Source organism: Eleutherodactylus coqui, chromosome 3 (assembly GCF_035609145.1).
Source record: "Eleutherodactylus coqui strain aEleCoq1 chromosome 3, aEleCoq1.hap1, whole genome shotgun sequence".
NCBI lineage: Eukaryota > Metazoa > Chordata > Amphibia > Anura > Eleutherodactylidae > Eleutherodactylus > Eleutherodactylus coqui.
Window position 1 is genome coordinate 110,744,741 of NC_089839.1, and position 21,127 is coordinate 110,765,867.

General features: G+C 45.1%; 1 protein-coding gene across 3 annotated transcripts; it reads right to left on the minus strand.

Moving 5' to 3' along the window:
* Positions 1–1,805: 1,805 nt before the first annotated feature.
* Positions 1,806–20,549, minus strand: FBXO5 (F-box protein 5). Of its 3 annotated transcripts, none has more exons than XM_066595963.1 (5): positions 20,425–20,549; positions 14,534–15,219; positions 12,938–13,028; positions 11,874–12,047; positions 1,806–2,630 (listed from the first exon to the last, which is right to left on the minus strand). In XM_066595963.1, the coding sequence occupies exons 2-5, from the start codon at positions 15,184–15,186 to the stop codon at positions 2,361–2,363; spliced, it is 1,188 nt and encodes a 395-aa protein (XP_066452060.1). In that variant the 5' UTR covers positions 15,187–15,219; positions 20,425–20,549; the 3' UTR covers positions 1,806–2,360. The 3 variants fall into 3 exon arrangements, with proteins under 3 accessions (XP_066452060.1, XP_066452061.1, XP_066452062.1); XM_066595964.1 differs by having other exon boundaries at positions 20,439–20,529; XM_066595965.1 differs by having other exon boundaries at positions 20,405–20,520.
* Between the last annotated feature and the right edge of the window lie 578 nt (positions 20,550–21,127).

Genomic DNA, 21,127 nt, shown 5'->3' on the forward strand with positions numbered 1-21,127 from the left:
CCTGATGCGTCTGCTAAAAAAAGCTGTCGCTTTTTTAATTAATTAGAGGTACGCATTTGAGCTCTTCCCTAGGGGTTTTTAAGTGTAGGTGGGAATCCAGCTGGTCGAGCCCCAGGTGTAGGGATCTTGTCACCGATGTGGCCGCTATGTTGGTCTCTATAACCGTAGAAGCTGACTCCCATACCCCTTTTAGCAACCCTTCAATTTTCGGCTCCAGTGGGTCTTTCAATTGAGAGCAGTCCTCAAAGGGGAGCGCGGTCTTTTTTGTCAGTTTTGCGAATGGCACGTCGACTTTTGGGATTATCCGCCATAGGGAGGCATCCTCTGTGGTGAAAGAGAGCCTCTCTCTGAAGTCTTTCTGGATGATGGAACCCCGTTTGGGTTTGTGCCACTCATCCAAGATCATGTTCCTTAATTTTTTGTTAACTGGGAAACATTTCTTATGGCAGGTTCTGAGACCCCCAAACATTTCATCTTGCACTGATCTGACCTGCTGAGTATCAGTGACCTCCATGGTGTTACATACTGCGGAGAGGAGTTCCTCTAGGTCCAGTTTTGCTAAAAAAATATTTTTTATCTCCTTCTGGCGTGGGGGTTGACATTTCCGATAAGTTGAAAATTCTCCCTCGGAATGTTCAGGTGAAGAGACCCCATAATCGCCGCTGCGGGCCCTTTTCCGGGATGGCCCCTGCTGGGCGTCAAAGGTTTGCTCTTAATGCCTGTACCTCTTCACGCACCATTTCCCGAATACCCTGTAGCAGGTTATGTTGCTCGTTCTTAACTATTTTTGTAGCGCAGTCCGAGCATATGGGCCTCTTGGCGTTATCGTCCACCTTTTTGGCGCATAACGCACACCTTTTGATCCTCTTTTTCTCCTGTTTAGTTTTTAATGCTTCCTCCTATAAGGAGAAGCAATTGCTAATACCAGGTGTGAAACTCAATACTCACAAAAAAACAATGTCCCATTTTTGTCCAAGTGGACTACTTACAGTGGGCACAATCCGTTTATCACCTTCAGCGCTATCCATGGCAGTCAGTCAGCAGGAAGGAAAGAAGCCTGGGAACTTGGAGGAATTTTAAATTTGGCGCCTTTAAGCGCCCCGCGCTGCGTCTGATGTCATCGCGCACGACGCAGCGCCGCTCCATACCCGGAAGCCAGCCGCCGCGAAACAGGAGTGCAGAACAGTCGCACCTGTCGCTCCCCTCCCCACAGATGGTGTCGACGTCCGGATGGAGCGTGGAACTGCCTCCCCTGGCCGGATACTGGCGACCCGGTGAGTAGCACTTGCAGCCCCATCGCCTCCATCCTCAGCACGGAGAACTCCTGTGTCCGTTTGGGACAGGAAGACACTGGAGTCAAGCGGTGGGAGGTGGCTTTTAAAGACCTCCTCTTCCTGTCCCAAGCATCACAAGCGGAGCAACCTCCATGTGTGCTGTCAGGATGGGCGCGATGGAAAATGTATTGTATCATTTATGCTGCATGATTAACGCTGTGAAAAAAAATTATGGTAGAATTGATGTTTTCTCTCCCTGTTATTTGTTTTATGATAAGTTTTACAATATAGTCTGTGTACCCAAAAGTGGCACTAATAAAAACTAGCATTTGCAACGCAAAAAACAAGCCCTTATACGGCTGTGTCGACTGAAAAGTTATGGCTTTTGAAAAAAATTGAGATGAAAATCCGCTAAAAATCGTTGCGTCCTTAAGCCCAAAATAGGCCATGTCCTTAAGGGGTTAAGAAAAAAACCCAAAAAACCCCACATATTTAGAAGATTTATTTCACTTAGTGCAAATATTGCACACGTAAAAGTACATCACAATTAAACACTTAAATATTTACATATGTACACTGTCAAAAATTTATACAGACCTTAAAACCTTATCAGACTTTGAAATACATTAAAATGTTTTTTTGCCACTTAAATAATGTCTTTTTTGCTTATAAAAGATTGAGAAAACAATACTTTAAGATCAGTTACAATTAGGGTGGCAATTTTTTTTCTGCTCTCACCCACTTAATATATAAAAGGACAGTGGTAAATGGCTGCGAGCTAAACGACAATGTAGCTCCCAACACTCCATCTAAATGTCCTTTCAGCTGAATACTAGGTTTCTAGAGCCCCATCAAAGAAGGGAGTCTTTTGCTGTAAACATTCATGTTCTGCAGGCTAAACTCAACCTTAAAGTTCCTGGTACGAATGATAACTTTGGAGAAAGATAAATACATACTGGTTGGTAAGACCCTGCAGTAGAGTTTACCAATCAGCATTAAAATAAGTACCCGTTCCTCTTTTACAACTGGTATAAAACCAAACTCTGAACTAAAAAGGCTTGCTTATGTACTCGAACAAATATTTGATCAGTCCATTTTCTTAAAAGTTATAGCCTTCGTAATTTTGTTTGCTCTTTTACTCCCTGGAAGCGGGTCAGAAAAGTATCTGTGATTTTGAGGTTTGCTGGTTGGACAATCTTTGGAAAAGTGATATCTACAGTTGCAAAGTGTGCAGAAATCCAGACGACAGCTTTCCCTAGTACAGATCGCTCGGTGTTGGTAGGCGTCATACTTTGCGGGAGCACCACAGTCTCTGCAAGGTTTAAGGCTTTGGTCACGAGTTAGAGTTTTTCCAACCTGTCAAAGAGACAAAAATATGTTGAAATATTTACATTTTAAAACAGTTTAAGTTACAAAAAGGCACTTGGCTATGCAAGTTATATATGAAGAGCTGTTGTCCAGGCATTCAACACCACAAAAAACAAAAAAGACAGTCCATGCAGCCGGTAAAAAAAACTGTCCTAGGACAGGTGGAATACATTTGTAGATCAGAGAAGGAATGGGACCACAGCAGAACACCCCATTATCCATTCCTGTTGAGTTAAATGGTAAAGACTAATAGAAACAATGCAACTTCCTTCCCCTCCAGAGATGCATTTAACTCACAGGATGGGTTTCTCATCGGTTACATGGCAGTTATTATGAATTCTCAGACAACCCCTTTAAATATGGAGTACAGGAAGTTTTCACATTCAAGTTTAGACTATACAGCAATTCAGTAGTCAAGAAGAGATCTCAGGGACCATCTGCTACACACAGACCAAGTATAAACACTTACACTTAAAGGGGTTGTCCCGCGATAGCAAGTGGGGTTAAGCACTTCTGTATGGCCATATTAATGCACTTTGTAATATACATCGTGCATTAAATATTGGCCATACAGAAGTCATACACTTACCCCCTCCGGTGCTGGCGTCCCCGTCTCCATGGCGCCGCCCAAAGCCGCCTTCTCCCTGGATTAGCCGCTCCGGCGTGCTCGCGCCGCACAGGTCTTCTGCGCATGCGCCAATATTTAATGCACGATGTATTATTACAAAGTGCATTAATATGGCCATACAGAAGTGCTTAACCCCATTTGCTATCGCGGGACAACCCCTTTAAAGCGCCCCCCCCCCCCCCCCCCCCCCAAGTCAATTCCTGAGCTTTATTTTAGTTTTATCTTTTGACAAAAGGCTAAGTGATCTGAGGCAACTTGTGTTATGATAGTCAAGTGGGACAACTACAGCGTTTCCCTGAAAATAAGTCCTAGCTAAATTAAAAAAGAAAAACAAAAACATTGCCTAGCAGAAGCGGTCCGAGTCCTCCCTCTGCGCTCCAGAGCTCTACGAGAATCATAAATCCCGCCTCCAAGAATCGATGCTCCGATTGGTTCATTGAGAGCTGCATTGAAGGGCTCAGCAGAGCTCGAGAACCAATCACAGCTGTCACATTGGTTCATCGAGCACTGCATTGACTGGTTTTCAAGCGCTGCTCAGCCAATCAGAGCCATCGCTTCCTGGAGGCGGGGTTTATGAAACTTATAACCCGGACATGATCTTCTGTCAGCGGCCGAGGACTGAAGCAAGTGCGCTGGAGCTTCGGAGCGCAGAGGGAGAACCATGGACTGAGCCTGCTAGGCAAGTATAAGACACCCCCCCTGAAAATAAGACCTGGTGCCTTTGGGTCAAACATAAGACAAGGTCTTATTTTCAGGAAACAGGGTAGCACATGCACAAATTTTTTAACTGAAGTTTTTTTTGCGCCAAGCAAAAATAAATAAATGCTTGCCACTAGCAGTCTCCCTGCTAATCTGCTGTCAACTGCCTGTTAAGTGAAGTCTGTATCTAATAAGATAAGAGTGAACACAGAATGTGGAGCTTGATGACCCATGCTACCTATAGAATTCTAGGAGAGATGGAAGCACCTCAGAGGTGGCTGCTGCTAGTAGTAAGCGATTTTACAGTTTTATCAAAGTTTCCATCTATGAGCTTTGAGAAAACAGATTTAGGCCTCATGTCCACTGGCAAAATTGAATCGCGGAATCCGCATTTAATTTTGCCCATAGGGAATCATTGGCCATCTGGGGTCAATTAAATTGAGTTTTGCACCCGCAGATGGCATTTTAATAGATTTGCGCTTTTCACGCACGGGAGAAAAACGCAGCATGCTCCATTTTACTGCAGATTCCGTGCAGATCGGCCACAGTGCTAGCAATAGGTGCAGATATCCATATGAAAAAAAACAAACAAAAAAAAAAAACAACAAAAAAAAACACATTTTAAGCAAATCCGCACGGAATCTGCTGTAGAAATCCGCAGCAGATTCTGCACGGATCGTATTTTCCTAGTGGACATGAGGCCTTAGAGATGGACTTCTGCAGAGGGAAAACTGGCAAAAAGTGCAGAATGCAAGTCATAATGGCCAAAAGTCATACCTCATGTACACAGCTGCTTATTTCAAAGTCATAAAAAAAATTGCAGGCATGCCTAAGGCCAGCTTCACACGAGCGTACTTGCAGAATTAATTTTTTTTGTGCACGCGATGGTGTATATGGCAAAATAGACGCAGATTTTCCCGGCCCTTGAAGTGGCTAATTAGTTTGAGTTCCAAATGTGTTTTTTCCTGCATCTTAGCGTATTGTGCATCAACATTGACTTCCATGGGGGGGGGCGTGGCCTAACCAGGGACCAAGATGGAGGTTTGAGAGAGAGCTCCTCCATGAACTACGCTCATTAGCTACTGCACAGCAGCATTTGGACATCTAAATCTCTCAGATAAGTGACTGGAAGGAGTAAGGAACATAATGGCACCAAAAAAGAAGCAGCCCAAGCTTCCTCCACGCAAGCTGGAGGAGTTTTTCCCAGCACTGGAGGATACATCCAAGATGGCACCTGCCATGCGGCCGAGTGCAGTGACTGCTGCTATTACAGAGGAGGAAGAGGACAGAGGCTCTGTGTGCTCCCTATCAGAGTCACAGGAGGACAAACAGACAGATGAAGAGGCTGCCCTATTGATGGAAGCTGTGGGAGCAGAGGAGTCTGTGTGTGCAGGGAGTGCAGGCACCGAGATCTCCAGGATGGAGCCAGCCACATGGGTGAGTGCAGCTGCTGCTGCTATTACAGAGGAGGTGGATGGGGGTTTGGTGTGCTACCAGTCAGAGACCACACTGTCAGGGAGAGAGGACTGTTTATTAGTGGGCACAGTAGGAGCTGGAGTACACAGCATGGGAAGTGCAAGCAAGATGGTGCTGGTGCACGGACAGCAGGCAGGGGTAGCCACGCCCACTAAAGCAACATCATCAAAACCACACCCCCTCATCCCAGCTAACAAAGTACAGGCACAAAGTTCAGTACATCTCACCTCAGCAGAGGATCACAGTACACAGTCAGCACTGGCATCTCCTGGCCTGTCAGCCTCTGCTAGAGCATCAGTGAAGGCAGGCAGTGTGGGTGGCAAGGGAGAATCCCACAAGCTAGAGACAGTGAAGAGACCATGGGCCCGTGAGGCTCCGCCCACTAAGAGGACATCATTGAAGCCACACCTCCCTCCTACAGCTAGCATTGAAGAGCCTTGCAAAGCTCCGCCCACTAGTACAGCATCACCAAAGCCACATCCCCTTGCCTCAGCTAACAATGTACAGGCACTAAGTTCAGCACATCACACCTCAGCAAAGAATCAAAGTACACAGTCAGCACTGGCATCTACTAGCCTGCCAGCCTCTGCTGGAGCATCAGTGAAAGCAGGCAGTGTGGGTGGCAAGGGAGAATCCCACAAGCTAGCCCCAGTGATGAAAGTACAAGCTAGTGAGGCCCCGCCCATAACTGCAAACAAGAAGTTACATGGAGCAAAATCACCAAGGCTGCTGGAGGAGTTTTCACAGCACCCTGCTGTGTCTGATGGTGAGCAGGCTTGTGGCCCAGCACTGCACACAACAGCAGAGAGACAATGTGATCTGTTAACCCTTGCAGGCCCTGAGCTAGCAGACTCTGCTGCTGGTGACCCTATAAAGCAGCTTCACACTACTAATCAACCAGCCACTGAAAACTTCATCAAAGAGATTGTTATGGCTCTGAGAGATGCTTTACAATCTGAAATGAGAAGTCTGTCTAACTCAGTTAATTCCTCTATACAAGACCTCAGCAACAGGGTTGAACATACTGAACTGAAGATGGGTGAAGTGGTCAAATCACACAACGAATTGATTGATGCGCATTATACCTTAGAGGAGGAAGTACAGCAATTAAAAACCAAACTCGCAGACATTGAGGATAGAAGCAGAAGGAACAATGTAAAAATCCGGGGAATTCCAGAGTCTGTCCCTAATCAAGAAATTCAGGAATATTTAAAACGCTTGATTATAAAAATCCTACCCGAAACTCCTAGAAACGAGCTCATCATAGACAGAGCCCATAGACTGCCCAGACCCAGCTTCATCTCTGAAAAAACACCCAGAGACATAATAGCTCGCATCCATTTCTTCCATATTAAGGATGCCTTAATGTTCGCAACAAGAAATATGGACTGTCTTCCAGCTCCCTTCTCGGATTTACAAATATTTACAGATCTTTCACAAACAACAATACAAGCGAGGCGCGCATTTCTTCCAATTACTTCGTCACTCAGACAGGCGGATGTCAAGTACAAATGGGGCTTCCCCACAAAGCTGTTAATTAATAGAGATGGTAAATTCTACTCAATTAATAATCCATCATCTGGAGAAGAGATTCTCAAATCATTGGGGATCCCGTTACTTACATCATCTAGCCGTCCACAAACGGCCAAACCCTCCAAACAAGGAAGAGATTGGTCCCATAGGAAAACCACACGTTAAGTTCAAGGTTGCTGTCTAAAAATACTCTGTGTGATCCACTGACAGAAATAATCATCACCCTCATCCTTCCAGACACCAAGGCAACGACAAGAATGCATTTAGTTGAGATTGTTGCTGTCTAAAGATTTACTTTTAAGTGAGCGTTTGTTCACTGTTCCTGTAAGACTTTCCACGCTGAACCAACGCAGGTCGTATCCTGCAATGTTAATAATGCATTCATGTAGGCCGGGGGTCCGATGTGTCTTCCGTGGGGGTGCCTCAGATCTTGTGGGGGCTCCTTTACTGGGGGTCGTATTGGGTCTCAGACAAAATGTTAATTCTACAGTCGTTACTGTTTTTGTTATACTGTTTAATTTCATGCTCACTCTTCCAAAATGCCAGATGTTCTCTGTCACTAGCTTACCGCTAACAAACCAGACACTCCTAATCATCAGCAAAACACCATCACCCCTCAATGGCGGTTAATATACTGTCGCTCAATGTGAATGGTCTAAACTCCCCCTTCAGAAGAAGGTCTGCATGGAGGGAGGCATTGAAGTCCAGGGCCGACATACTGTGCTTTCAAGAAACGCACTTCATGGCCTCCGCACCCCCCAAAATGTCACACGCAAAATTCCCGGTAACATTCTTTGCCAACTCCAGCAAGAAACAAGCTGGAGTTATGATAGCAATTAAAGATTCCCTAAATTTCTCAGTTATTGATCAAATCATAGATCCTAAAGGTCGCTTTATAATTCTATTATGTACCATTGACTCCTCTCCTGTGACGCTGGTGAACATATATGTTCCGAATTCTAATCAAATCAAATTTCTACACAGAGTGATGAAAAAGGTGCGGAAGTTATCAAAAGGTAATATAATTTTATGCGGAGATTTCAATGTAGCACCAGATAAAGTCATGGATACTACAGGAAGCAGTAATAGACATGCCCCTAATCTGAATAACTGGCTTCAAACAGAGGCGCTGTATGATACATTTCGTTGTAAAAATGCCTCATCTAAGGAATACTCCTTCTATTCAGCTCGCCACCAAACATTCACAAGGATTGACCTTTGTCTTGTGAATAGATCTCTACTTTCTAGTGTGTCATCCTCAAAAATTGGAACGGCTACTTGGTCAGACCACGCGCCCTGTACCACATCTTTGGTGCTGGGCATGGCCCAATCACCCCCCCGCAATTGGAAAATAAATACCTTCCTACTAAAAATCCCCCACTACAACAGATTAATTGCGGAAGAACTAGAAAATTATTTTAAATGGAATAACACGGAAGGGATTAACGCAATGTCTATATGGTTAGCACATAAGGCCTATATCCGGGGAATTCTAATCAAAATGGGTTCACGCTACAAAAAAGAGAAAGCCTCAATAATAGATCAACTTCTAAAACAGATTAAAGTAGCAGAAGGTAATATAAGAGCTTCCCCATCAGACACAACCCACAAACAACTCTTTAAACTCCGAGAAAGCTTGAGAAATGCTTTACTCAGTGACTATGATAAAGAGTTAACAAATCTGAGAACAAATATGTATGCTTCATTAGGCAAACCATCCAAATGGTTAGCAAACCAGGCAAAAAGGAAGGAAGCTAGAACAAAAATTCCCTTTGTCTGGGATCCTGGGGGAAAAGGCCATAAGATATCTCACCCACAACAGATGGCGGACGTATTTAGGGGATACTATGAAAAATTATATAACCTGAAAAAAGACCCAAATATTTCCCAACCCACTAACCAAAACATATTGGATTTCCTTCAAAAAATCCCCCTTCCAAAAATATCTAGAGAAGAGGATAAGAGATTAGCAGCCCCAATAACATTAATGGAAATAGTAGAGGCAATAACTAAACTAAAATCCACCAAAGCGCCTGGACCTGATGGTTACGCTAATGAGTATTTCAAATCATTCTCAACGCAACTCTCCCCATATTTATTAAAAGCAGTTAATTCAGCCACCAGTATTGGTCACTTTCCTGAGGAATTTCTACAGGCCACAATAGTAACCCTTCCCAAACCAGGTAAACCCCCCCACTCACCAGAAAACTTCCGTCCAATTTCTTTACTCAATACTGATGCAAAAATATTTGCGAAAATCTTAGCCAAAAGACTTCTAGACATTCTACCTAACATAATTCACTCGGACCAAGTAGGCTTTGTTAAAGGTAGACAGTCTTCGGACGGGACCCGGAGAATTATTGACCTGCTACACTGTGTTGAAAAAACCCAAACCCCTACTATACTGCTAGCCTTGGATGCAGAAAAGGCATTTGACAGGGTTCATTGGGGGTATGCCTTCTTAACTCTAAAGAAATTTGGACTAAGTGAAAACTCTATAAACTTAATTAAAACCTTATATGCCAATCCTTCCGCGAGAGTCTTGGTGGATGGCACCCTGTCAGAACCTTTCCAAATTACTAATGGTGTGAGGCAAGGTTGCCCATTGTCTCCACTAATATTCACAATGACTATAGAACCACTAGCTGAAGCGTTACGGATTAACCCAGAGATAAGGGGAATTACCGCAGGCCTTCGCCAGCATAAAATAGGCCTCTTTGCTGACGACATCATTCTTTCATTAACCAACCCACTAACATCACTACGAAAAGCATACCAAATCATAAAAGAATTTGGAAAAGTATCCTTCTACAAATTAAATACAAACAAATGCCAGATCCTTGGCACCAACATTCCCACAAAATTAAAATCAATAATAGAAACAGAATTCCCTTTTAGCTGGCAAGCAGAATGTATCCGATATCTAGGCGTTATCCTAACCTCCCCGCTAAAACTTTTGGTTGAAAGAAATTTCATCCCCCTCCTTGAATCCATGCAAAAGGACATTAACTCCCATAAAACTCAAGGACTATCTTGGTTAAGCAGAATAATGGTATATAAAATGATCACTCTACCCAAGATTTTGTATGTATTCAGGGCCCTGCCAGTCATTGTCCCTAAACAGATTCTTAACAAACTCCAAAGGCAAATTTCCAACTTTGCCTGGCAGGGCAAAAGACCCAGGATTGCAGCAAACATACTGACACTAAGATTAGGCAAAGGGGGAGTGGGAATTCCCAAACTGGAAGCTTATTACAAGGCCATAATCATAAACCAGACCAAACAATGGACAATAGCAACACCAGCACTAGGGTGGAAAGGAATAGAAAACACAATAATTAGTCCCAAACCTTTGGGAACATTGTTATGGGCGACCACTTTGTGCCATTATCAAAAAGGACAAACATTAAGTACCACTAACCTGGTACTGCCTCCAACTATGCTAGCCTCTCTGGACTCTTGGCATGCTTTCCTTGTAAACCAAAACACATCACCCCACCGATTAACACCAAAAATACCTCTAGAGGTGATAGAACATTTTATTAATTATCTATCAACCAGCTCTTGGAAAACCAAGGGGATCACCTACATTAAGGACTTAATAGAAAATGACAGAGTCAAATCATTTCAAGATCTACAGGTCCAATTTGGATTAGGTGAGGGTGAAAGATTGCGTTATTTCCAGGTCCGCTCCCTACTAAATTCCTCTAAAATGGGCGAAATAAGAATTCCTAGATTAGTACTACAATATTTACAGAAACAAGATTTGTTAAACTGCTCATTCACTAGGAATATTTATGATTGTTTAACAGGGAATTATGAACTCAGCAAAAAAATCCACTTGTTGAATTGGGAAAAGGACCTGGGGAAGGCGTTTTCTATGGATAGCTGGGAATCAGCCCTCAGGTTAGCTTCACAAGCGACAAAAGGAGCAGCGATACTTGAAACTTTCACGAAAATAGTGACTCGCTGGTATCTGACGCCGAGAGCTCTTAAAAATAGAGGATTAAGCGACGACGACCAATGCTGGAGAGGATGTGGCCACTCGGGGACACTTCTCCATGTTTTTTGGGAATGTCCACGAGTGATACCCTATTGGGAGGAGGTTTATGACATGTTAAATAAAATAACAATTTCTCAGGTGCCCAGAAGACCTGAATTAGCACTACTCCTACTAGGCCTAGAAAATTATCAAATAGACACCAAAAAAATACTAGCCCACATTCTTATGTCAGCTGCAAATTTAATTGCCAAGAATTGGAAGGCCCAATTACCACCTAAAGGGAGTGACCTCCACAATAGGCTTCATGCCCATGCCACTATGGAAAAATTGATGGCAATGAGATCCAACACCCTGCACAAATACGAGAAAACGTGGCACATCTGGCTCACACACTATCCGAATTAAATGAACGAGAGCAATTTAAAGTTATGTTCTGTTGTTATGTTATTAAACTGTTTTTATTTTAAAGCTATAAATGTCAATAAAGATAAGCTCTTGAATAAAAACTTATCAAAATTGTATGGAGGAACAGGAACATGTTACGCATACAAGAGGGACGGAAGCCCTCAAAATTATTCTGTTGCAATATAATTGTAATGTATTTCTTATGTTCCCTACTACTAAATAAAAAATGTTCAAAACATTGACTTCCATGGGGACTTTGTGTGCAAAAAGCACAGGCTAGTAGATCATGCTGCGCATTTTACCTACGCATGTGAACGAACCCATTAAAATCAATGGGTTCTATTCATTGCATATTGCAAACAAAAATACACCACTGTGACTCTAGCCTAAGCCTTATAGAACAAAGTAAACAAGTAATTTCAGCAATTTTGGTTGTTAAAAATATCAGTAGCCAGGATTGGACATTTATGTATTCCAGAAGTCTTACCTCATTAAACTCTGAGTAACGACTGTATGAGGAAGACTGCTTGGTTTTTTTATTATTTTTCTTCTTGGAAACACAGCAAGCAGCACTGGCTACTTTCTGAACAGAGGAGAGGGGTATTCGGAATAAAGAGGAGTCTCGTGTAGCAGTATGTTCCGTCTTCTTTGCTTCTCTTTCCTGTTGAAAACAAAAAAAAAAAAAGGAAGTTTATTGGTGAAGACCCAAATAGTGAAACTGCCACCAGTCAGTAAAACAGAGGATATGGTCTTCCTGTCTCTTCAGGCTACACTTAAGACCTCATTCACACAACTATTTAGCCATGTAAAATAAAGCACCAGGAAAAATAGCACATATGCGGCCGTTTTCAGACGCCATTTTTATACGCTGTGTCAAAAGACAGGTCTTGCGGAGATATGCAGGAAGCTCCCATAGACTTGAATGGAAGAGGGAGGAAAAAAAAAAAAAAGAAGAAGGGGGGGGGGGGTGGGGAGAGAAGTTACCTGGCGTACAACACTGGGAAAGAACATTGCTCGCCCGATTTAAGAATTAGTCATTCAGAGCGTTTTACAGCAATTGATGGTTTTCCGTGCGCCTTCCTATTTTCTGCCCATCTGCAGCAGCAGCCCGTGTGATTTGCAGAAAATACACGGCTAAAGCTCAGGACTCGATCGTGGACTTTATTCATGTGATAATACAGTGCATACAGGTGAACATAAAAATGCATACGTTGTGTGAGAGAACCCTTAGAAGGGACACAACATGATGGACATGAACAGTACTTGACACCTCACTGATTATAATTGGGTCCAGTAGGTTTATATGCCACCTTGCATTTTACTGGCTCTACGCCAAAGCTCTGATATAGAGGTGAACAGTCCCCCACAAAACAGCAAATACTCTAACGCAAGAGTGAATGCTAGTAGTAGTGGTTCTTATGTCTGTTAACATTTACCTGCCTCGTCAATTTAAAACCTTTTCAGAAAGTTACATTTCGAGAACTGAAGAAGCTCTGAAGTCTGATTCATTAATCTCCTAAACAATAGCTATAGCATACAACAAATACTTACACAGATTTCTTTATGACACTTTGTATAAACACTGTAGGCCCAGCTGTCCCTCTGCAAGATCTTCCTCCAAGTCGTGCTCACGCTGATTACACTTAAAAAAAACAAAAAACAAACAAGTGACATTAGCACAGCAGTATAAACCATTAAGATAAGATAGACAAAGCAGCTATAGGACAGCCAAACCCCGATTTAGAGCTCCTGTCAATGGGCGTTTCAGTAAAATGCTGTGTGCTTTTCCATAGCATTCTACTGGTGTTTTTATGCTGGCAGAGACTTTATATGGGCAGTGAGTGTACTGCGCGTGTCCACAAGTCTTCCTTCCCATCAACTCCCCACCCCACCCATTCCCCCTCAAAAAAGAAGATAGCCACACTGTGCATTTCTGATTTCGCAGTGTCTTTCTAAATTCCCTACTTGATTTCATATCGGGGTTGCATATAAATCACCACCCTTAAGCAATGTACTGCACATGGACAGCGTTTGCATACGCTGCCCATACAAAAGGTGTGCGAGGTGGTGGTGTGTGGGGATGGGGGGGGGGGGGGGGGGGGGGGGGGGGGGGGAAGCCACCGGTGGACATAAGTCCTTAAGCTGGGCTGCACAAGCAACGTGTGATAGGAGGTGCTGTGATTTACAAATATTGTAACATCGCATGAGTGAAAACACCGCAGTTCTGAATGAAGCCATTAAAAGAGCATGGGTTTCATAATTTTGCGTTTTCACTCACATCACTCAAAAAACAGGCAATTTTCTCGCAAGTGTGAAGGCACCATAAGGCTACATTCACACAGGTGAGTGGAATATCAGACCGAGAAACACTGCCTCATATCGTGCTTACCAATGTTCAATGCTAAGTGTTTTTTATTTTAAAAAAATCACAACACTTTTGTGACATTGTGATACTTGCAAGTAAAAAGAATAGCAAGAGTTTGAAAAACAGTTGCACTCACATGCAGACTGTACGGCATGCAAGTACCATACAATGTCTTAATGACAGAATAAAACCAATGAGGGGTGAAGGAAAAAAAAATGATGTGTAAATGAATCTATTTAAAATAATGGGTTTCATATTCATGCAAGTTGTGTGTGTCACAAAACTGGTGCGAGACTTGTGTGAACTAACATTTAATGGATCTTACTCAAAGCATTTAGGTTTGAAACAATGCTGCAAGTTTTATACTCCTAGTCAGGTGCTGCATTTTGTCTGCTTTCATCCCACAATTACACCTGCCACCACTACAGGATTTCTGTACTGCGCCACCTGGATTTGAAATAAGTTGTGTTTTTAGCTCTGAACTGAATTGCAGTCTCTTGGATCTTCACTAATCTTTCTATTCTCAGGGAGATAAGCTGCTACCAGAGTTTCTGACAGGGCTTATCCCCTTTTAGTCCAATGGAAAACATGCATGCAAGGCCAAGTGCAGGTTTCCCATGCTACAAAAACCTTTAACATGTAAAAACCTTGATTTTTTTGTGCCATGGAGTTAATGAACAGGCTTTATATATGGAAGCCAGATAATCCATCTAATAAAAACACCACAAGAGAACCTGCATAATGCCATATGGCAAGTAACAAACTAAAATAAAACAACTTACTTAATTAAATCAATTGCACTAAGATGTCTTAAGATTTTGCTGAGCAGATGCTTAAAGTCCTTCTGGAAAAGCTCCCCAAGAATGTCCGTTCTTTCCAATCCCATTTTTTTGCCAATGAGTTTATCAAGGCCAAAAGTCTCAGGGTACACCACTGCTTCGACAGTGTCCCAGTCAACTTTTGGGCTTCTTTTGTAACTTTTTTTCAAAGTAGAACAAACAGCCTCCTCAAAACGGAGCACTGGTAACGAGACAGTACATAGATGGACGGGAGCAGTTTTTTCCTGAGAGACTTGCTGCGTTGGCGTCTCAAACAGAGGAATGGATGTATTGCTGGTACTGAAGTCCTCCTCATTGTGGCTTGGAGAGTCGCTAAGCAGCACCGATGAATAGCCACTGTCCTGAAGAGGGCTACACTCCAAGTCCTTGGTTTCCACAGCACATAGCCTACGCAGAAGATTTTCCTTGTTATTTACAGGTCTGTCTTCATGAATGACACCCCCTCGAGTTGGAGACAATGGTTCCACACAGATGCCAGAGTCCTCCGCCTTTGGAGAGAGTTCCGGTCCTTTGCCAGGCTCATGCTTGGTTGGGCTTGCTTCTGGTTTCACCTTTGGTGGCGATGACTTGGTTGGAGTCCTAACACCGCACTTCATTATTAAGCTTACGTGACAGTACTAGGAAGAGACCTGCAAAGAAGAGCAATAATTTAAAGACAAAAACAAGGTTTCTCAAAGTGTCAAATGCCAACCCAAGCCACCCCAGACTACACATCAAAACTGAAGAAGGCATTTTAAACTGCCTAGAGGTCTTTTACACAGGCGGATAGATTGCTAGTAGGCATCTGTCCAACCCAAGTCAATCAGCATTAGTTTACTGCCTTTTATATTCAATAATTGAAAGGCTTTCACACAATTGTTCTTCCTGGGTTACATTATTGTTGGCAGCACACTTCCTGTTTATACAAGGGAGCGTACTGCCAACAAGGGATGATATTTATGTTCACACAAAAAGATGCGATGAACATTCACGTAATCAAACATTCATGTGTAAAAACACACGGACACCCATTCAGTGTAAGGCTGGCTGCATGGTTGGATTCCAGATGCGTGAGCCTGCAGCAAAACCTGGCCTGTCTCAGTGCCGATTATTTTCTGGATTATGGATGGTCCAGACGGCTTGTGGTCAGACATGCACAGTAGATTTCTTCAATTCCCCCCCCCCCCCCCCCCTGCGCCATTGCTAGGCAATAATGCAGGTATCCACAATGTCAATTGCGGATGGGCTGTAGATCAGACAGCTTCCAATAGAAGCAGTCTGTGCGGAATCCATAGCAAACTAGAGAATGCTGCCATTTTTCTTCTTCCAACACATACAAAAACACAACGCAATTGTTGCTGTGAGCGAGCAAGAAAAAGCGCTTTTACATAGCATGTAACGACTGGTATTTGCAGTGGATCTGCAGTGCAGATTCTGCAATGCAAATCTATTTGTGTGTCGATGGCCTAAGTCTGCAAACTGAAGAGATTGAAAACACACACAAAAAAAAAATAGGTTTGTGGTAAATTGTGTTGAGAAAAAAAAAAGTTAAATTTGAGATGATAGTTAGGTTCGTAAGCCATTATGTGTCCAAAATTACTAGTTTTGCTATTGAGTATTCCTTATGGTCACCAATCAGAGGAACACACCGCAGCAGAAGAGCATTACTGAGCGTCTTGGCTCAGATGAGCATGCGGTAAGTGCTGCGTGCATAGCAGCGGTTTACAGTGGTGGGAACCGCAGTATTGTGATGTATTACAGCGATTTTTGACTGCGCATGAGTATCTCACACGCTGTCATGCAGTCTTCCGTGCTTTATTTCCCGCTCAAACACAAAACGCCACACGTTCAGAGTGTAATTGCGTATGTGCAGTGTTTTATACACACCCATAGAGAATAGGGCTCCATTGCACACAATATGCAGTAAAAACATGCGGCATTCTTATTTACGTGATTATATGCAATAAAAACCTGCTGAGGAGTGGGACAGCTAAAATCAATGTGGAAATAGATTTGAATTGCCACGCTATAGGCACCCCGCACACAGGCGGAAATTCCACGGAGAGATTTTTCCCGCAGAATTTCCGCGTGTGCCCGTCTGCATTACAAAACGCAATCCTATGCAGATGGCCGAGATTTGTCCAGGTGAAAATGCATGCGGAAAACAAATCACAGCATTCTCTATTTCTGTGCGGGTCTCGCAGCAGGCACATCACAAAGCCGAAGCTGCAGGAGCAGGTGAGAGCCGCACTGGTCTCAACAGGGGCGCAGGCAGGGTCCCTCTGCAAGAATTCTGTCTGCCGGCGGCCTTACAGTGCATTATACACGTGTACATCGCATACGTAATTCAAATATGCTTGTGTGAGTCTGGCCTGACGTGTAGTATCAGACTTGGCGGTCAGCCATTTACTAGACTGTGCGATTCTGTCACTACTGCCAAAGCCAGCACTGTGGTTGAACCCCCAACACCGGGCCATGCCACCCAAGACCATAAGGCCACCTGCAGACGAGCGAGTCGGATCCGGCAGCCGGCGCATGCGCAGACCGGAGCCGGCGGCTGGGTGAGTGCGTGCCCCGCAGAAAATTAGGACATGCCGCGGTTTGTTTGCCGCGCGAGATTTCGCGCGGCCGTCTGCATAGGAGTGCGTATTTTAATGCACTCCTATGCAAACTTTCAGCGGCGGAAATCCCGCGGCGGGATTTCCGCTCGTGTGCAGGCGGCCTTAATGTACCCCGTTACCCTATAAAGTCTCAGAGGTTGCTATTGTGTGGTACAGAGATCCTTAACTGCGAAACGCCTCTAAGATGTACATTTTGCCCAGCAGAGACATAGGGGGCGCATCACTGGAACAAGAGAAGCAGGGTTGTTTTGATGAATTGTCAGCCATCTAGGCCGCTCTGCCAAGCTGTTAAACAAATGGCAAACAAATTCCAATCAGGCCACCAGAAGAGCGGAAGGTGTGATCTGCTGACAAGAAGATCCAGCAGCTCTGTTGCCCACCATCCGGACATAGGGGGCAGCTGGATTACAAGACATCATCTCTGCCCGGACCATTCCCAGTGTCGCTGCACCCATTACATGCCCAGTCAGTAACACCCCCAAGATTGTTGCCTACATTTGCAGGGCTGTTGTGAATGATGAAGGGTTAGGCACAATGTCCACGGCACACACAGATTATCACTGTGGATCATCTAAAATTTATTTTATTAATGGCTTGCAGGTGATCGTGGATTGTGCGGTTTCATCTCCCATAGAGATGAATGGAGCATGCTGCAGTTTTAGATCCGCGTGGGGCATCCGCAAAGCAACTAAAACCAAATCCGCAGGGTTTCATTCAGTTGTGGATGCCCCATTATTATTTCCTATGGGCGTCTAGAGCTGGAGATCCACGTGTGGACATCGGGCCTGACGGTTCAGCATTTTGCATGAACCGGAGCTGCACGGAAAGCATTTACACATTTCTACAGCGCACACTCCTTCCTGTCCCCGTTGGGGCTCAGTCTGTGTTTTTTTTTTTTTTTAATTAAGACCAGATGACATTCCATTTTTCTAATACTTTTTATCTTTTGACTCCAGACTGTCATTCTATTGTCTGTGATGACCACGGGGAGCGGCCATCTTACACAAAGTGCAGTTAGTGATACAAGTTACAGCAGCCACAGACACAATGGATCACAAGGGACCCATTTACTTCTATGGGGGGGGGGCGAGTGTTTCAGTCGTTGTGCAGGGAAGGAGGTGAGCTGTGACCATCACTGTGAGTAGTGGATCTAACATCTTTCTATACAGCTGCTGGCCTTCAGTGTAATCCTGCCTGTGATAATGAGATGAGTGCTGAAAGGTCTCTACAGAACAGGAGATGTCAGACTAAGGCCGGTCTCTCACGGGTGTATTGTCATTGCACGCCACGCACACAAGGCCCCTCTCACACAGGTGGGCTTTTCTGATTTAACGCTGTGTTTTCAGCACAACGCTGTAATCACTACTGTGGATTTCTATGGGGCTTCTCGGACAAGCGCTAAAATGCAGGGTTTTAATGCCGTCTGTTCTATTTTCATGCGTCCGTTTTAAAACACGATGCTTCGCCCATTTAAATGCATGGGGTGCGGCTCAGCGCTGCTGAAACACGGTAGAATGTGGTTACTGTGTTTTCAGTTCTGGCGTTGTCAGCTTGCTTGGCTGCTTTTCTAACCGTACTGAAAACACAGCATTCTTACACGCGCCTGTGAGCGGCGCAACCCAGTGATCTCTCACACGCATTTCTTTGCGCACCTGTTACTTGCGTGAAAAAAAAAATCATGGCCGTTTCCCCATGGCAGTTATTACGCACAGTTCAAAGCCAAGATAGTGTATGGGTGTTGGCGTCACACAGTAAACGTGCCCTTGTGTAGTGCTATGTGAGACGGGGGTGCCGACGGCAGGGTGGGAGTCGCTGTGGGCATGATTACCACTAGTGACTGGAGGTGCAGCAGTCGGACTTATGCCCGCCGGCACCTATTCACATTAAACAGGCAGTCATTCATAAGGGATACTGCCTGTTCACACGGCCGATCCCTCGTTCAGTGCTATGGTATGTATGCAGAAACCGAAGGAGGGCATGAATTCTTGTACATTATTCAGTCGGGGCGTGCCTTTACACTGATTTATCAGCCTGTGACAAACTACAACGTGCCGCCTTCTTTATATGCACAACATATGCAGGTATGAGGGGAACTATCAAGATCTATGTATTTTCATCAGACGTTCGCTCGTAATACACCGCGGCGAGCCCGGCCCAATCCACAGTATTTGTGGTTACAATACGCACAAAATAAAGCCCATGGGTTACACGGTTCTGCTCACACATGTGCATGCTGGCCCTGTAAAAAAATACACAACACGGTCTCTTCTTGCGCAGGGAAACAGAAGGAGTTACACTAACTGGCCATTGGACGTACGGGACTGCGGCTTTTTCTCGTGCGCAAATGCACACAAGCCGCACGGGCCAGAGTATATTTAAAAAATGGAGAGGCTCATGCAAAGACACAGTGACAATGCGCAAGTGTGTGTAGATGTGCGGCCGTCCGGCCTAAGACACAAGGAGCCGCGACAGAGCGCCTGCGCCCCGCAGACTCCCCATGCCCATGACATCCCCTTGTTGTCTCCATATACACAGTCCCTGTACCCTATATACAGCCCCTCCCCCCCCTAGTCCACTCTGTTCCTATACAGAGCCCCTGTGCTCTTATATACGAGCCCCCCCTCCCTTATCTCCATATACAGTCCCTGTACCCTATATACAGCCCATCCCCCCTAGTCCACTCTGTTCCTATACAGAGCTCCTGTGTTCTTATATACGAGCCCCCAAGCAGTCCCTTATATACAGCCCCCCCCCCCCCCCCCTTATCTCCACAGGCCCTGCATCCCATTTATGTACAATCCTGCCCCCCTCGCCAGCTTTCCCTCTCTCCACAGTCCCCCCTCCTCCCGCCACTTTCTGTCCGCCTAAACCGGCTATTGTCTGGTCGGACGACCGCCGTGAGGACAGAGCCGCCGCACCTCCATTACACGCCGAACATCCCCGCACAAGATGGAGGAGAGCCGGCAGGCAGTTTTGGCGGGCGCCGCCTGTGTGTGAGGGGAGCCCTGTGAGGCGGGCGGACGCGGCAGCTCCTCAGGGAGGGCGTGCGGCACATACAGGGCGCCCGAGCTACACCGACCTGCCAGAGCCCGCGCTATAGAGAGCCCTGCCAGAGCCCGCGCTATAGTAGAGTTAGAGCTCCAACGTACCCGGTTTTCCCTCCAGCCCCCCACCCCACTGACCGCCTGGACTCTACACCCCCCACTAGTACTACCTGTAGCACCGGACACTTACTGCTCCCCAGTTACAGAGTCCTGGCGCTGCCGCTCTCCTCCGCTGCGCACTGAGCTCCGACGGCGGCTGCTGCTCTCTACAAGTTAAAAGGCGCCAGCTGCTGAAGCAGGCTTGGAGAAGGTTTAAATTTCGCGACGAAAAGCGCTGACCAATGAACGACCACTTCCGATCCCGGCTAACCAATCAGGAGGCGTCTGGCGCCCAAGCAGTCTGCGCTTCTCATTGGAGGAGAGTAGGCACGTAGGTCTCTGCCCACGTCAACAGGTGGACGCGCGCACGCCGCCATCTTAGTGTCTGGCAGGGCTGTGTTGCACGGAGATTACGGGGGAGGGTTACGGGCTAACGATAGCGCCATGGACGCAGCTCATACGTTGTTAACGCATTGATTTCAGTGTGTTCATTCACGTGAACGATTTTTCTCTCGCAGTGAGACCAGCGGGAACAAACGTTGCACATTTACAAGCATATGATCAGTCCAAGTTTCTCAGCCCAATAAGGCAGGCAGCTGTGTGAAGGCCTCCTTAGGCCAGCTTCACATGGGTAAGCACTTGCATGAGTTTTGTATATTGTGAGATGCACAAAACTCGTGCGACTATGAACTCCATTCTTTTGAATAGAGTCATACAGATGAATGATGCTTTCTCTTACAGCGATGCTGCGAGGTTAAAACATTGCGGCATGTACTATTTTTTGTGTTCACCAG

Coding starts and splice junctions, on each gene's coding strand:
- FBXO5 (XM_066595963.1), bottom strand. CDS start 15,186: ATGAAGTGCGGTGTTAGGACTCCAACCAAGTCATCGCCACCAAAGGTG. Junction 13,029..14,533: donor AGTGCAATTGATTTAATTAA/GTAAGTTGTTTT, acceptor GTTTTTTTTAAG/TGTAATCAGCGTGAGCACGA. Junction 2,631..11,873: donor GTTACTCAGAGTTTAATGAG/GTAAGACTTCTG, acceptor TCTCTTTGACAG/GTTGGAAAAACTCTAACTCG.